At 41.4% G+C, this 17,749-nt stretch overlaps 1 protein-coding gene across 2 annotated transcripts in view; it reads left to right on the forward strand.

Moving 5' to 3' along the window:
* Window positions 1-17,749, forward strand: part of KCNJ5 (potassium inwardly rectifying channel subfamily J member 5) — a 33,897-nt gene that overhangs the window by 9,629 nt on the left and 6,519 nt on the right. The window contains exons 1-3 of one of the 2 annotated variants that reach the window (XM_013099629.5): window positions 3,090-3,160; window positions 3,594-3,768; window positions 11,841-12,787. In XM_013099629.5, coding sequence (XP_012955083.1) covers window positions 11,848-12,787 — 940 coding nt within the window. In that variant the 5' untranslated portion in view covers window positions 3,090-3,160; window positions 3,594-3,768; window positions 11,841-11,847. Of the gene's footprint in view, window positions 1-3,089; window positions 3,161-3,593; window positions 3,769-11,840; window positions 12,788-17,749 lie in introns of those variants that run through there. The other variant, XM_072027708.1, reaches the window with a different exon arrangement.

Here is a 17,749-nt window from a genome sequence, read left to right on the forward strand (position 1 = left end):
GGTTAGAAAAGAAAGAGCATGACTATTTAGACTTGGACCTGTGTATCCTAAATGGCATTAGCTGAGATGAATCCCATCCCAAACATGGAGAGAACTTTGCCTTGTTGATTCAGAAGCATTCCCTCTGCATTTCCTTGTTTACATTCTAGCCTGAGAATAATTCCAAACTGTACTGCCATTTGGTGTTAAATCCTCCTCTTCTGCAGTGAGCTGATACCCAGAATTCTTTAATATATTTCAAACTTGTGAGGCCATTAACAACTTTTAAACGACATTAGCAAGGGCACATTGATGTCACCGACTCAATGAAGCGTAGCTTCCAGCTGAAAAACTGTTCTCAGATGTGTCTGGTCTTTAATCAGTGCAAATTGGAAGACGTCGGTTGAAATCATAGGTACAACAGTGCTGTAATTTAGAGTGTAAGAATAAGGAAGCAAAAGTCAAGTAACGAAACTTGTCAAGTTGCGTGCACTTACATGGGCCCACGCAAAAGGCACCGTGTCTCCAGAGACAGCTCCCAAAAGTCCTTTTTTATGTCGGTGGAAGTACAAACCTGTTGAGCATCTGCTGTTCTGTGATCTTTGCTGTGCTTTGCAACGTGCCTGGTGCATCACGTCCTGTGACAGGCGGCCTCCCCAGCACACAAATGCACTTAGGGTATGCACAGGGCAGCATCTGCAGATCAGTGCGGCCGTCCCACCTCTTGTCAGGGGAGAGGTCTCTGTTCCAGCTGGTTAATGCATGTGGAGATGTTGGGGAAACAGGGTTTTCTGCAACCTTAACCTGTGGTTAGGTTGCAGAAAACCCTTTTAAGACCTTTTCCCCTTTTGTAGGGATATCGGTGAAGGGATATCTATGCCAGCAGATGGCAGTGCCTGTTAGCAGAGTTTCAATCCTGGCAGGAAAAAACGGGAATCGGTTCAAAATGTGAAAGAGTTTTTATTTACATTGGATGAAACAGTGCAATTTCTTACCTGTAAATGAAGCAATGCTGTAGCTCAAGGTGGGAAAATTGTCACTGCAGAAATGACCATGCTGTGAGCCCACCCTTCTGCATGTCTGGGAGACCCCTGTCCTCTTAGAGGCTACTGGGTTTGTAGATGAGCTGCACTGGATGAGCGTGTGCATGGGATGTGGGAAGAAAGGCTCTTCCTGACGTAGCCCATGTCATATTAGCTTTGCAGACTTGCAGAGGCTCTCTTCCTCTAGGGCTGCTGGCTGGGCTGCTTTTCCTAGCACAAAAATTCATTCTAAATCTTATTACAAGAGATTAAATAAAAGAAGAAGCGGAGCTGATGCCTATATGAAGGTGACACTGTCCTTAGTGCTGGCATGGAAGCCTCATCGAGCAACTTAACCTGTCCTGAAAGCTAATGTTATGATTCTAGGTGGGACTGACTCTCCTGCTGTATGAGTTGCTGTTTAGTACTTTTGGGGTAAGTTTAACTGTGTATTTAAAAAAAAAAAAAAAATGCAGACAAAACCCATAACTGTTATTGTACTCTCTGAGCCATAATTTTATAAGGATATTTCATATATTGTAGATGTAGTCCTAAAAAAAAAAATAAAATACATATTGCTGGAAAAACAAGGAGCATTCCTAATGGTTGTGAGCAGGCAGAAGATCTAACATAACAGGATTTCATCAACAGTATATTATACCATGTCTTACTTCAGTGGAAATAGTTCCAGTGCTGAGCTGAGCCCTCTGTGCTGTTTGCATCCTAGCCAGGGTAGCACCATTCAAATTCATGAGAAGCAGAAGCCAAACTGGCTAGTCAGATTTAATTGTCCAAACTGTGCAGTGGGAAATATAAACTGACAACAAGTGGAAAAGTGATATTACATTCACAAAACTTGTGTTTAGTAGCCAAAGTCCTTGGTCTGGCTCCAGATTCATATCCCATCTGTTTAGATCCAAATTGCATATACAGATCAAAGAACAAGAACACTGGTAAAAAGTACATCTATAGAGATGTATTTTCCTAACCCAGTCCCCTTCATAACAGGACTATTAATGAATAGTCAAAGGTGAGTTTATTTCTTTAGTGCATGTCTTTTTCAAATTCTCAACAGCTATTTTTCTGCTCTAGCTCTCCTAACAAGGTGTTATGTATCCTAGATTTAAAATGGTAAGAAATCAAAATTTCTATCACATTTCTTTTCTTTTTTTCAAATGCCACAAGTTCTCTGGTTCATTTTTTCCTTTGTTCCAAAACAAGAATGCAAATAAAAAGATGCAAAATACCCATACAGTAATATAAAAGTAAAAATGTCATTCCAATGCTGATTTATTTCATTAGTGATAGTGTAACTTTAAAAGAAAAAAAAAAATCAATTGAAAGTAATTTTGCAGTAGAAAATGGAACAAATTGCTGTCAGATTCCAGCACTACTGACACGTTCCTGTATCATGTTTTGATTTTGACAAGTTCTCTCTTCCTGCCCAGAAAATCTCCTGTGAAAGCATTTCTGATGGGCTGTAACGTGTGGGGCTCCTGGAACAGAAAACTGGGGAGGAGTGGGGGTGTCAAGTTTAGGGAACAGGGCAACAAAGCCTGAAGGTAACCTGCAGTCACCAGGCAGCTCTATCTCATATCTGCTGCTGGCCTGACATTTGCTTTTCAGAAAAGGAAATATTTTATGAAGCTAGGGAGACAGTGTGGTATTATCAGTGACTTTTTTTTTTTTTTTTTAAAAAAGGTGGGGGGCAGGGAAGCAAACCACCAAAGAGCTTTTTCCTGGGACTAGCTGGATCACAGGCAAACAATGCACCTGAGCAAACATCATTTCAGCAGCTTGGTGGTTGACAGGCAAAGGAGCGTCAGAGGAATCACGCTCTCCCTCCTTCCCCCCACTTTTCCCAAATTCCTTGGTTCAGCCTGGATGAAAGGATTTCCACAGTGCTGATGAATGCATACACATGTGCCTCCTGATAAATGTACAGCTTCTGCATTCTCCCTGTTCTCCGTTTTTAGGCACTGCTTTCAGTTTGTGTGATTTCAAGCAAGAATGCAGTCCCCACCCCTTAACACACACACACACAAAAAAAAAAAAAAAAAAAAAAAAAAAAAAAAAAAAAAAAGAAAGCGTCTCACCAGGAAAGGAGAACCCAGGAACCCAGGCAAGAGGAGAGCTGAGAAGCAGCCCTGGGAGGAAAAGTAAGCACACAGAGCTCGTGGAGGTGGCACAGACCCTGTGGTGGCAGGGAGCACCGTCCCCTGCCTCTCCTCTCCCCCCTCCCCAGCCAGCCCTTGCTGTGCAAAGCAGCGCCTTAAACCCCTCCCCTCTGCTTTCACTCTGCCACCTTTCCCTTTCCTGCTCATTCAGAACAGATGATGCTCCCTCTCACATGCAGACCTCTCCTCTCCCTTCCCTCTTCCCCAGCCCTTTAACAAGCTGCACACCAGATATTCATCGGGATGGGAGAGAGCAGGGGCAAGGGCAGGCTGGCATCTGACAGGCAGAAGTAGTGCTGCAGTGGTTTGGGGAACCCCTCCTCAGCCCTGACAGAGTGAAGGAAATCAGGAATACCTAGGGACAGGGGTGTGTGCATTTAAATCACCGTGCTACGTAAATGTTTTGTAATAACAGGCAGAGGGAAGAAAGGAGGAGACAACCCAACGAGCAGAAGACGACCCCAGCTTTCTGGTGATGGCATGGACCGGACACTTTTCCAGCAGCTGTTCTACCTACCTCTCAGTCCTGTCACCGTCCAGCATCCCCAAAGTGCCAAGGCACGAGACTGATGCAGAGTCACTCTTAGCAAGTAAGTTACCTGATTTTGTTTGCTTTTCCAATGTGCTTGCTTTTGTCTCTGGCTGCTAACAATCGATAACCAGGAGGAGGAGAAGTAGCTGAGGCATCAGATCAGCTGAGCACCGTGTTTCTGTGCCTGGCCCTGCCAGGGTGACAGCTAGAGATGTGCGGTTGTCTAACTTGCTAGCTGCCAGGAAACTCTTTGGGAAGCCAGGGATTAGATGTTGATCTTATACAAAGGCACTGTCAAATCTAGTAAAGGTGCTATGTAGGAAAAAACATTAAAAATAATGAAATTCTCAGATACCAGATTAGTGGAGGTCTCTGAAATACAATGGATAGGAAGAGGCTGATCAGTAAGCAATGCTGAGATGCATGGAGTGATTGTATGATCCTCACCTGGAGTCAAAGATTAAATTATTTTATAATTAGGATGCTTACTTGTCAGCTTAGGTTCAAGGAGCCCTTGTATTGTAGTCTTCAGACAGTGAATGTTCAGCCTTGAGGGGGACAGATGAATAAATGCATTGGGAGCCCCAGGGGTGTTTATGGCCCGTGAGGTAAAAACGTGACTCATTTTTGTACCGAGTCCTGCTGCATTGGGCAAATAGCGTTCAGACTCCTTTTTGTGGTAGTGGCTGCTGGTTGAGAGTAACAGGCTAACTCTTACACAGCATCTCTGCCATTTGGTTTTGTCCTGAGAGTTTCAGGAAATCTATCAAGAATTGGCAGAAACTGTCCCAAAAAGCTTACCACCTGACTTTCTGGGGTTCTTTAATCAAGCAGTCAAGCAGGTTCTTCCTCCTGTTCTTTTCCTTTGGAGCAGGCTCATTACCTTATACCTCAACTACCTCATAGCTGGGTGGCATGGGAGGAAACAAAACTGACTTCTCTTACCAGTTCTCTAACCAGTCCAAGCAAACCTTATCTTCTATAGCAGGTGTCTGGCTGTGTTTGTGCTGCGGGAGTTGTTTGACTTCTGGGGTCTGATTCGTTCCCCCACTGTTTCTCCTCAGATGGAGATAAAGGATTGGGATCATTTTTTGGTTTCTATTAGAGAAAACCCTCCATCTCTGGAAGGTTCCAGCCCGATTAGTTACGGACTCTGAAAAAGGCAAGCAGAGCTTTAGCATCATGTTCTGAGACAAATCTCTGGACTTTTGTCACACTCTATTCAGTTAGCAGTAGGGAGAGGCACTCAGACATCAGGTGAGCACTGGCACTTTACCAGCAGTATGGTCCTGGTAGGTCTCTTTGTTTCACTGTGACTTGTCTTTTCCTGTCTGCACAGTGGGTTCAATAGCACTGTTACAGTTCTTGGGCAGAAAGAGCCTGTATTTGGTCAGTTCATATTTGAGCTGTTTGGATGCAAAGTGCTGCAGAAGTGTGAAGTGGTATTAACATAGTTCAATTTTATTTTATTTTTCAAGCCAGCTGCAGGATTATATAGAGACTCTCAGTTGCAATAAAGGTGCAACACTTAAACAATGAAGAACCAGAACATGACTACATTTGGGGCCAAATTTTCTCATAGAATTGAGGTTCTGCTTATCCCAATATTCCGTGTGCCATGTGTAAACAGCCAGTAGCAGGAGAAACAGGAGTGTCTTATCAGGACAAGAGTGGCTGTCTTTCTTTGTTCAGTTGTGTTTGTTGAAAGATAACAGTCACTTTTTCAATGACGCCATAAGGTCTCCCTAAAAATAGAGTCTGGGATGAAAGGACAGAGAGGCTGCAGAGTGCCTCAGGCAGAGTCACTTCCTTGGAGAAGGAGAGATCAAATTGGTTTATTTTCAGGATTTATTTGTTGATAAAGAAAATATTGCTTGACTATTCAAAAATGATTAAGAGCACCAAAGAGCATAATGTGATTGCATCCTTTGCACATGGACTTCTCATGCTCAACTTCTATAACTCAAGGAAGTATAAAGTAATTGACTGCAGGTTACGCTGATTATATTCCATCCACACACTACCTCAAGTAGTACGTACCCCTTATGTTGTGAAAACTCTGCTCTCTGGTCTTTGTTCTGTAACAAATTGTTGCAGCCTGTACACCGGGGTCATTACGATGTCTCATGAGGCATTTCCTAGTCTTCATCTTTTGTCTGAAAAAACAATAACCAGCCTTCCATTCTCATGGCAATTTTATTTTTTCACTCTTTTCTGCATTCATCTGAAGTTGAAATATTTAATGAATCTGCAAACTTGCTTTATGTGGGGGATTTTTTTATACTTTAATCAATACTGTGGGAAAAATCTATTTGAAATCTGTAGCTACTCAAGAGAACATTGTAAGAATATTTTTTTTTTCTGGAACTCACTCCTCTGGTTTTGAAAAAATTCACAGTAATGGCAGCAGTATTATTTCTTGGCATTAGAAATAATCTGGCTAGGTTATTCATGCCAAAAGATTAGACTGTATAGGATTTTCAGGGTAATATTTAGGCACACTGAAACACAGGGCCTGCTGTTGGATTGGTGGAAGGGAAGAAGAGCAGTGCAGTGAATCCAGGCTCTTGTTTAGGATTTTGGAAACTCTCACTTCAATCCTCTGCCCTGCCACAGATTTTCCATGTGAGTGTAGGACAAGCAAGTGTCTGTGATTCGCTTCCTCGTCCTGAAAAATGGGAACTAGAGCACTGCTGTATTGCACAGATCTTAAAAAATAAATAAATAAATTTAAAGCATGTTACTTGTCTTGAGCACTGTGAAACATGATACTCTGGAAATGGGGGGGCACCTCTCAACTGGCAATGAAAGGGCTGAGGAATATTAGAACTGTGATTATCCAGCATTACATGGGAAGATAGACTGGGAGATAATGAGCAGCTAAAAGTAAATCACAAATGTCCACACACACTGTCTGTCTCTGTGTCATATTGACTTCCTACCCAGAGAGATTTTCTTAGAAAGAATGTTGTTTTGAAAGGCTGAACACCTTCTGTTTCAGTACTTCTGAGCCTAATGAACTCTAAGCAGACAGGCCGTCATTAGCTCAGCTCTGTAACAAGCACAAAGTCATCTTGCTTCCTTTGGTAGCTGCCTAGTTAATCATCACTCACCCATTTTTGTGTACTGGTGGGTGGGTGTCTCCTCAAGCCCCAGAGGAGCTCCATTGTGATACCGTGCCTGTCACCACATTCGAAAAGCAGTGCTGCAACTTAATGAAAACTCGGAGGAAATGAAAGGCATCTCCCTACTTCAGTGCTGAATGAGATTACACTTTAAAAAGCAATTACTTGGATGAGGGAGCTTTTGAACCACCAATCTCATCTTGTGCAGTCTCCTGAAGTGTTTTGCCTTGTTTTTAAATAGCAAACTCTTATATCATTCCCCTCACCTGTGGATCCCCAAGCACTTTCCAAACAGTCAGCCTTCCTAGTCTCTGTAAATCAGAAAGCTGAAAGGTGACATGGTTTGCACAAAATCTGCCTGCCTTTCTTTTTCTCATGTACACCTTGAAAGGTAATCTTGTGTTTGCACTGTTTACTGTGGAGTCTGATGTATACACACAGTAAATAAAAGGATAGCAGGAAAGATGCCTTTCTCAGGGAAATCAGAGCCCATCTGTCAGTCAGCAGCTACCTAATAGCCGTCTATCTTCATCTGTGGAAGGCCATCCTTCCCTAGCATGTCCTGTTCCTCTGCCTTTCCATGGGCACTCACTGTTCAGCAGTCATTGTTTTTATTCGTATTTGTATTTTATTTTGGACTCAATGATCTTGAGGTCTCTTCCAACCTCGAAATTCTGTGATTCTGTGATTCTCCTTGGGTGCTATTGCTTTAATATGCTGCTTTCCTCTACTGGCTTTCCCATGGTGCTAGTGTCCGTCAATCATGCATTTCACTCCTGTTTTACAGTGTGACCCAAAGAGGTTGTGTGCTGCAGAGGAATCTGGGGACAGTGAGCTAGGCTCCCTTTTATATGGCGTGTTCAAACAGGCAGCAAAAGAACCAGGTCGAGTTTTTCAGTAATGATCTGTTTAGCATTTACTACTATATTGATTGCTTGTTTAGTAGTGCAGGACTCTTCATTTGGAAAGCAGATGATACAGTCAAGTAAAATCCCAACTTGAGGAGATGTTGCTCATTTATTCTCATAATGCGAGAAAGCATGAGCATCAGGTTTGAAACAGAAGGAAGTAATTTTTTGCACAAATTTAATGGCAAATTCATGCCTCTGAACTCCTCTTGCCTGACAGTTTAAACCCCTCCAGAAGTAAATCCTACCCACACTGAAACCTACATTTACCTAAGTGAGACCTAAATGGAAAAAGTCACAATGGTAAGTAGGGGAAAAAGGCTTCTCTTGTTGTACCTTCTGCAACATCTTCAGCAAATTTCTATCTTGAACACTTGGAGCTATCAGGAGGTACATCAGCACTGCCAGGCAGGGCTTGTGGACAGCTCTGCAAAACAATGCCTTCAGAAGATATTTAGCCAACCCCAGCTTGACTCTGCGTTAGCAAAGCTAAGAGCCCTAAATGTCAATGACTGCCCCTGAGTCTGTCGTCTGGGCAAAAGCAGAGCCACAGCAAGTCTGATAAAAAGCCTCTTTGCAAGGTTGATAATGCAGTGACTCACATTTCGTTTTGCAGCTGCCTGTCCAAAAGGAAAGCAGCTCTATACAAAAGTGACATTTTTATTATCCTGGCACCATTTAACCAAAGATGGTAAATGCCAATGAAACAGGATGGTATGTGTGACTCTAAGAGGCAATTTCATGTCACAGAGCTTTGTTGGATGGAGCAGTGGTTTACAAACTGAAGTCTAAGTCTCTGTGAGATGCTTGCACATAATTACTATTATCCAGAAAAGATGTGTATGTTTGATAGTGGTGGCAGTATATTATAAATTAAAGGAGTAAGCAAGATCTTTACATAGGTACAGTGCTTTTCTTTTGGTATCTTGCCATTTGTGATAAAGTTTTTCCGAGCGGTTAAACTAATACGGGCAAATTTCCTAGAAGATCCTTGTGCCTAGGATCTCACAGACTGTTTGTATCTGTATCACAGATTTTACAGCTGGGGAATTAAGGAAGAAGGAGAGGCACTGATTTACCCAGAATTAGAGAAAAAATAAATAAATAAAAAAAATTGAAAGCACTTGGAACAGAAAGCTGGATAGTCTGTGCTCTAGCCTGTGCTCAAGCTCCTAACCAGTATTACTCCTTTAAAAAAAAAATAATAATGCAAAGTTTAGTTATTTTCAATAACCACATACTGAGGTCATGTTCTTGCTGCGATGAAAGAGTTTAAGATTAAATATTGGCAGAAGTTGTAATGCTACTGAAGCTATCAGTAAAGTTCATTTAAAGCAGGAATTTTGAAGGAGCACTTGTAAGATGTTCCTAAAGATTTCCAGAAAGATTTCACTTGACCTATTGCTAAAGATCAGTAGCATTAGAAAAGTGGTGTTTCCAGTCCCTTGAGTGTTTTAGTTAAAGCAGGTTTCCCTGCATTTTCATTAATGGACAGTCCCTCTAGCCTGCTTCACCAGAGTGATATTTCTAGAGATTTAGTCTTTTTGATTATTTTTATTCTATTCTGATCTTTTTAATATGTTTCAAGATCCTTTTGGTCTCTTTGGTATGAATGTAAAATGTGGAACCTTATGCTATAGATGAATGTCTTGAAATTGATTGTTCTCTCTTACATACTGTTAGTGTAAGTGAAATTCAGCTTCATGTATAACTCCTATAAAAAATATTAACAAAATTATTTTTTTTTAATTGAAAACATGCAACATTTGCCTGTTTTTACATTTGTGGACACACATAGATAGATCAAAAGCCTGAGTCCAAATGGAGTAATATTAGATTCATCAAACAATGCAAACAAAGATCAAAAGTAATACTGATAAGAAGGAAGCAAAGAGGTTCTCCTTTGTACCTTATTCTCTTGTAGTCAGTAGATGGGATGCTTTTTCCCTATTAAAGAAAAAAAAAAACACAGTGTGATGGTTCTGACTTGCACTTGGCATATGCTTTCACGTGTTGTGAAGTGAGAGTATAATTTGACATCAAGCAGCCACTTTGCATGCATGTAAATAGACACACTATAAGGCGGCGGAGGGCCACACCAATAGTCAAGGAGATTTGAATTTTCGACAAATGGTAGAAAACGGGTGAAGATACATCTAAATATACTATCAGCCATCTCTCAGGAGTCTTGTGTGAGAAAAAGAAGACAAAGACATAGAGGTAGGGATTAATATTCTGCCCAAATCCTTGATGATGCTGTTGGAGGAAGGGACCAGCACAGTCCTGGGGTTACCTATCCCATATCCAGGATCATAGGCATTGGGAGAAGCAGCCCTGATTCCCCCTGGCTGACCATCCCAGAAACATTAATCCCTGCTACTTCCTGTGACTGCACTGCCTCAGCCCTGGCCCAAACCCTTAAACCAGGCAAATTTGCCAGCACAAAGAAGCTTTGGGACTGTGCTGTGGACAGATGGCTGGGCTCCCTAGTGAATGGAGCCAGCGGGTATGGTTCCAGCAACAGGCTTTGGCTGCTTCATTGGAGTAATGATTGATGGTGACTTATACAAGGGCTACGAGTAATTCTTTGCTGTTAACCAGACTTGGCTACAGCAAAATGGAAGTGGAAATTTGTTGCTTCATTTATTCATCCTGCCTCTGCTTCCTTCCCGCCCACCCTTTGTGCTTTTTAATACTGAAAAGATGAAGCTACTTTGCTTGATCTTAAAATTGCCTTTCCCAAGATACTCTTAATTGTATCTCTACACCTTTTCTCATTCACAGACACACAAGAAGATTAAAGATAGAGGGAGCAGTAATAGATTTAGTTGGATTTTAATAGGATTTGCAGAGGACAATGCAGAGAATGAACGCCATAGAGAATATTGCTGCTCTATCTTTGATATCCCTAAGGCTTCCTAGGTAGTCTTTCACTGAGATTTTGTCTGCGTCCTGCATTCAGAGTGAAGACTCTCATTTTTCTGTAGAGCATGTGTGGTTTTTTTCAGTAGTATCAAATCATCTCAATAAACAGGTTGCTACATTATTACCTGCAAAAATCATTACAGCCATCATTTTGTATTATTTCTTTGTACCTTGTTGAGCATAGTGCTGCATGTGGACAGTGGGTTCTTAATAACTGTTGGGTTTCTGAAAGTGTCCGGTGCTTTTGTTTAGTGTCAGATGAAGTAAAAGGGCTCTGATATATCTGATTACCAGTAGGTTTGAAATCATCAAGCCTGCAGAAATGTAGTTATAGATGCTAAATTAAAAGGTTATTTTACCTTTGGAACTCAGGCTCCCAGAATAATCTGCAGAGAGGGGTGAGTATATCCAGAAGGTGATTCAGCACACCTGAAATTTGAATTATCACTGGGAGTGCTTTTCTATGCTGACTGTAAGGGAAACCTTCATGAATAATTTAGACTTGTCTGAGGTTCAGGTAGGCAGTAGTGTTCAGCATTTTATATTCACTTCTAAGGTTTCTCTTGGTATGCACCCAAAAGGTAAGGCACCAAAAAGCTCCAGTCCCTTTTGAAAATTGAAAATATACATTGATGCCCCTTTACTTTGCTTCTAGTTGTGATCTCAGGCAAATTTCAGGTCTAAAAAAAAAATCTGAGCACCACTGAAAAAAAAAAAAGAAAGAAAAAAGAAAAACAAGGTTTACCTACTTTACCCAGACCATGCTCATAACCATATTTTCTGATGTTCCAGTAGTGCATTAAGCAAAGTGACTGGCAGGTGGTTCATGTTTAAAGAGACTGTATTATGAATCAGTATTTAACATCCAGTTCAATGCAGCATTATATTTAGCAAGTGGCTGTTGTGAGAAAAGTGCTGAAGCCTTTCAAAGTATTTCCCAGAACAATACTAGGAAGAATGGCATGGCTCTAGTAAAAAGCTTTCCTAATGTAAAATCAGCCTGTAACCTGCCCTGTACCAACATGGGGCAAAGTTTATCAGTGTAGCATTAATATTTGCAGTGTTTGTGGACCTGCTCTGTCATGTAATGGTTCACACAGAGTACAGTGAAATGGCTTTTGTCTCAGCTCTTTTCCTCCTGTCTTAAACTTTACTTCTCTGTTCTCCCTCAGCCCAGCCATGGCCGGAGATTCTCGAATCTTCATGAACCAGGACATGGACATCGGAGTTGTATCCAGAGAACCTAAGAAGATTCCCAAACAGGCTCGAGATGACGTCCCCATTGCCACTGACCGAACCCGCCTCATATCAGCAGAAGGTAAGAAGCCACGCCAGCGTTACATGGAGAAAAGTGGCAAGTGCAATGTACACCATGGAAATGTCCAAGAAACCTATCGATACCTTAGTGACCTCTTCACTACTCTGGTGGACCTCAAATGGCGTTTTAATCTTCTTGTCTTCACTATGGTCTATACCATCACTTGGTTGTTTTTTGGGTTCATATGGTGGCTCATTGCCTATATCCGGGGAGACCTGGACCATCTTGAAGATGAAAACTGGATCCCCTGTGTTGAAAATCTCAGTGGATTTGTTTCTGCATTTCTGTTTTCTATTGAGACTGAGACAACAATAGGGTATGGCTATAGGGTCATAACGGAGAAGTGCCCAGAGGGCATTGTACTGCTCCTGATCCAGGCTATTCTGGGCTCCATTGTCAATGCGTTCATGGTGGGATGCATGTTTGTCAAGATCAGTCAACCAAAGAAGAGAGCTGAAACCCTCATGTTTTCTAACAATGCGGTGATTTCCATGAGGGATGAGAAGCTCTGTCTCATGTTCCGTGTTGGAGACCTCCGCAATTCCCACATTGTTGAGGCTTCCATTAGAGCCAAACTGATTAAGTCCAAACAGACCAAAGAGGGAGAGTTCATCCCCTTGAATCAAACAGACATCAATGTGGGATTTGACACTGGAGACGACAGGTTGTTCCTGGTGTCACCTCTTATCATCTCACATGAAATCAACGAGAAAAGCCCCTTCTGGGAGATGTCTCGCACCCAACTGGAGAAGGAAGAATTTGAAATTGTGGTCATCCTGGAAGGAATGGTGGAAGCAACAGGTAAGCACTTGTCTAAATCAGTCACAATTTTGAGGGAGAAAAGGGAAAAATAGAGTGCAGTTTGGCATTAAGATGTCACTGTCAGTGTCACCTGGACTGTGAAGATGTTGGGATTTATCCTGTTGTGACTCATTCAGGTGGGATATAAGTCCTGGATTCATACAAAGGGATTACATGAAGATCTGTCCATAATCACTTAGGACTGATCCATGGGAAAAAAGGAATAGACTGAAGCAACTTATGAGTTCTCTTATTTTCTGTGATCAAAATTCACGGTGCAAATCCTTTTCCATTTCTCCTCAGTATTAAAAATTGGCTGTAACTCTGATATTTTAGGTACTGCTGTGGTGTTGCTATTTAAATGGAGACTATGAAGGAAGTGCCCAAGTATTACTATATCCCATAAAACAGCATGTGCTGAAACAGAATGACTTGCACATGATGTAGGACATAGATTTTCAAAAAGAGCTCAAAGAAGAAAAATACAGAAAATGCTTTTGTGACTCTAGGAGCGCAGCAGCTGTTTAACAGCATAAAACAATCCTGTGTAATGGGTAGATTAGGAGATATACTCAGCTGGTTCCCACTTTCCTCCTATGGGTGTATTTGTGGCAGGCAGTGAAAGGAGTCTGCATCTGTATATAATAAATCTGGAAAAGTTTTGTGCCTCAGCTTTTCAAGGTACGTAAAAGGGAGGTGACAGTGTGCTTCTCAAGATGAGTGAACGGGTGGCCACAAAGGTCCCCAGGCTCCTTTCCACAGTTGGGATGCTGTGTATCTCCTGGGTGTCTGCCTGGTGAGGAAGATGCTTTTACTCTTGAACCTAAAAGATATGGCACCATGGGGTCATTTTAGGGGTCATTTTACCACTTGCAGCTAATTCATTTATGCTACGCACTGAGGAGGAGTGCAGCAAGTGCATTTAAGCAGCCGGAGATGCTGGTGCTCCCTTCAGGTGAGTTTTCTCAGCCTGGGGTTAGCAGCATGCCTCGGTCAAATCAGGGTCTTTGAGGGAAATGGGACTACAGACAGCAGGAGGAAAGAATTACTATCTAGAGATGTAGGAACCTAGAAAGACTCAGAAATGCGAAAATGCAATAAATATTTTTTCACTTTGGTGTTTCAGGACTGAGGCAGTGCTGTGAACCCAAGGTTTTTTTCTGGTGGGGTTGGGACGTGTCCATCTTGTTGAAGTATAAGCGCTCTCTGAAACACTTGCAAGGGGGTTCTGCTTGGTATGAGTCCTTGGTGGTAGTAGCATCCTGACTTACAGATTCTGGGCCTTTGCTTACTGTTAATATTGTCCCTTTCTTCTGGTTTGTCCTTGTTAGTCTCCTAACAGTCAAACATCACTGGAACGGGCTGCCCAGGGAAGTGGTGGAGTCACCATCCCTGGAGGTCTTTAAAAGACGTTTAGATGTAGAGCTTAGGGATATGGTTTAGTGGGGACTGTTAGTGTTAGCTTAGAGGTTGGACTCGATGATCTTGAGGTCTCTTCCAACCTAGAAATTCTGTGATAAGGGGACATAGTCTAAAATCCCTGTACTCCAGACCTTCACACTTGAAGACAGCTCTCTAGAGACCTAATTCAGTTTCCCAGTATTTCCCTCTAGTCATTAGGTGAATAGCAATAGCTGAGTTTTTCAAAGAGCTAATGGGTGGTTATGTATAGATTACACTGCACTTAGGTTGGAGTACTGTATTGTACGAGTGGAATTCATGTGGCATTGCTAGGCAAATATTCTTTCCCAGCAGAATATTGTAGAAATGTGGCAAAAGAAGGGGTGGGTGGAAAAGAATATCGAAGGGGAGGATTTGTAATGGAAGCTTATTTTGTAGCCTAAACAATTACCAGAAACTAGAACCTCTTAATCTTAGCGTGGAATGCAGTTCCTTGCACGTCCAAAGCCTCTTTCCTCTCTGCACTGTGACACTATCAAATTCTGTTTGAACAGCTACTGCACTGCCATCCTCCTATGAAAGCTCAGCCCCTGCTAGATATGTGTGAGAGGAAGTCATTATCAATAACAACCTCAAAATTAAAAGCATGGCATAGGAATAATATTGCTTTACAAATGGGCTCCTCTCCCAGACGGATTGTACAGGCCAGTGTGTAATGATATTAAGGAGCATACATCTGTGGAAATGATTTGTTCTGGTCTCAGAAGGCAGGCTGTGAAACTTCAAAAACGGAGCTAGAAGAGCCAGTTTGCATTGAACTTAGAGCACAGTGGACCTCAGATGCTGCTGTTATCAGACTCAGAGGCTGAGATGATTTTCTGAATGACACATGGTAGCCAGGCGAGTGATATTTTGCCACAACAAAAGTGGCTTGCAGCACTTTCTGCTTTCCTGCTTTGTCCTTGCACTTCATAATATTGATAAGCCCATTCGTGGGTCTTTAATCCGTACCTCCATACTTTAACCTTTGCTCCCAGCAAATTCTCTTGGTTCTTTCCTCCCTATCACACTGTTCAAGCCTTATCTGCTTTCAGGAATGGTATAATTTACTTGCAGTGTGACTTCTATTAAATCATGATGCTGTGACAACCTGGTCAGGTTCAGGACAGTATGAAAATACAACAGGCCATTTGTTCCCTTAGAAACTCCTATGAAAAAATCAGCAGCCGTAGTCGCAGCATGCAGGGGTATAACTGGATGTATATGCAGTCAGCATATATAGCACTGCTCGTGGCACACACAAGGGAAGCAAGTCCCATGTGCTCTCCCAGAGGCAGCTCAGCTCTGTAGTTGGCAGGAGGAAAAATTAATGGAAAGTTACCCAGTCTTTGCAGACAGCAACAAATCATACCCTGAATAGATCCTGCACTGGTGGGGAAAATAGCTATATTTTTCATAAGGTTTTTGGAAAGCAGGTCAGACCTGACTACGCTTTGGTAATTGTCAACATATAAATAACTGAAGAAATTTTAAGCATAATTTCTGAGTAGAAGTGTGAATACTATTCACTGAAACATTTGGGACAGCAATTTTATAACCATTTCCAGTAGTTCTAACCAACCACATACATTACAAATGAAATGCATTGTCCTCCTCTCAAACAAGTAATTCTTCTCACTGATATTTAAGTTTAATTCCTATCCAATGGAAGGCAAAGATAGTAAATAGCTTCAAATGAGAAGTGTAGAAGAAATTCTAATGAGTTGAAACACTGTGAGTCACTGTGTTGTTTTTTTTTTGTGTTTTGTTTTTGTGTTGTTGTTGGTTTGTTGCTGTTTCTTTTTTTTACAAAATGAAACGTTATTTAAAACAATCTTTTTGTTTCAAGATGACTCGAATTTCTAAAATGCTTCAAGTTGTTTGTTTGTTTTAACAAAGACAAACATTGTGGTTTAAGACAATATTTTTGTTTTTCAGCAGATTTGAATTTTTTAAAAGGGTAAATAACAACAAACTGAAGAACACCAACACACAAGAAACACATCAACCAGCCTAAAATGCAGTGTTTCTATTTTCCTGAAGAAGAAAATAAACATTTTATTAGTCAAGTGAGAGCTCCCCAGGGACCCACAACTATTTTACTTCCTAACCCATGAAGCCAGCTGCAGCAGAATGCCCACTGGCAGGGGTGTTTCCAATCAATATTTTAGTACAGTTGTGGCACTGTGACTTGACAACAGGTTAAAAACACCAAAGGGAGACTGGGTTTCTGAACAGATCCGTGGTGATCATTGCTGAGTGAAATAACCACTGTAAAGGCAAAATCAATATAGATGACAAGTGTTCTGACTTCCAGTGCTGCTTTGTGGGCATCTTGAAAGCACCAGCATCACTCACAGTGCTTACTTAATGAATTGGTCACAGAGATTAGTTTAGGGAATTAATTCTCCTGTGCCATATCTTGAAGGGACACTTGTCGAGATCATCTGGCCCAAATTTGATCTACAATAAAAGGAAAGAAACTGAAGGTGAAAAATCTGTTTGCTAAGTGAATACATTTTTTCTTGCCACTGTGAAAAAGCAGAAATGCAGTGAAAACAAAAATCAGAGCTAACCTGTCGACGGAGCAGGGCTAGGCTGTTGTTGGGCCAAGCCTCTTGCCTTTATCCTCCTGATGCGTAATTCAACTTACTATATCAAGCAAGGCAGCCAGAATGCAGAACAGCAGTGGAGATTTGCACACCTCCTCCATGTGCTTGCAGAGTGAACTGGGTTATGTGGTGAAGAAATGGCTGACTCAATTAAAGAACATTAGAGACTCCTTTTTTTTTTTTTTTCCTCACTGTCATTCCATGTGATGAAGCAGTCTACATAGACTTTCTGGAAAATAATTTGAAGACACTCTCTTCCCTTCCAACTTTCCCCTTTTGCTGCTATTTACTGACAATTAACCAAAACCTAATCTATCAGTAGCTGTCCTGCTATCCTCATTCTGAATCTACACTGTCCAGTGTTGCAATTGTCTGGGCAGAGATACTGGTGCTTTTTACTTCATCCTTGGTCCTCACTGGCTTTCTCTGCCTCTTTTTCCAACCTATATTAAATAACCCATAGGAGACAGTCCAAAGGCCTGATTAGTCCCATGGCTAAACAAAGTTTTAATAAACTCTTAAGAAAGGATAGGTATATACACTTCTGGCTTACCATGGTTTCATGATTGCAAGCAGTTTACTCAGATTCAGGATCCCGCATCTCCATTCCTCATCCTGTCCCTAAGAGAATGTAACCTTTTTGCACCTCAAATTATCCATCTTTACAGAAGATACAGTAAAATTTTGTGGCTGAAAAAAAAAAAAAAAAAGTCATAGTCACAACATAAGAAATCCTGAAATTAGTCATGATTTTCTTGGGAGAACAAAGGAAGTTAATTAATGAGTGGATTTTTCATGCATTCATCATCTGGTTTGGGTTGTCTTGTTTTGCTTTGCATTTTGCATATAAATAAGTTTTCTTTTCTGCACGAAGGACCTTGCAGAACTGTCACAGAAACTGCCTATATAA

This window comes from Anas platyrhynchos, chromosome 25 (genome assembly GCF_047663525.1).
Source record: "Anas platyrhynchos isolate ZD024472 breed Pekin duck chromosome 25, IASCAAS_PekinDuck_T2T, whole genome shotgun sequence".
Lineage (NCBI taxonomy): Eukaryota > Metazoa > Chordata > Aves > Anseriformes > Anatidae > Anas > Anas platyrhynchos.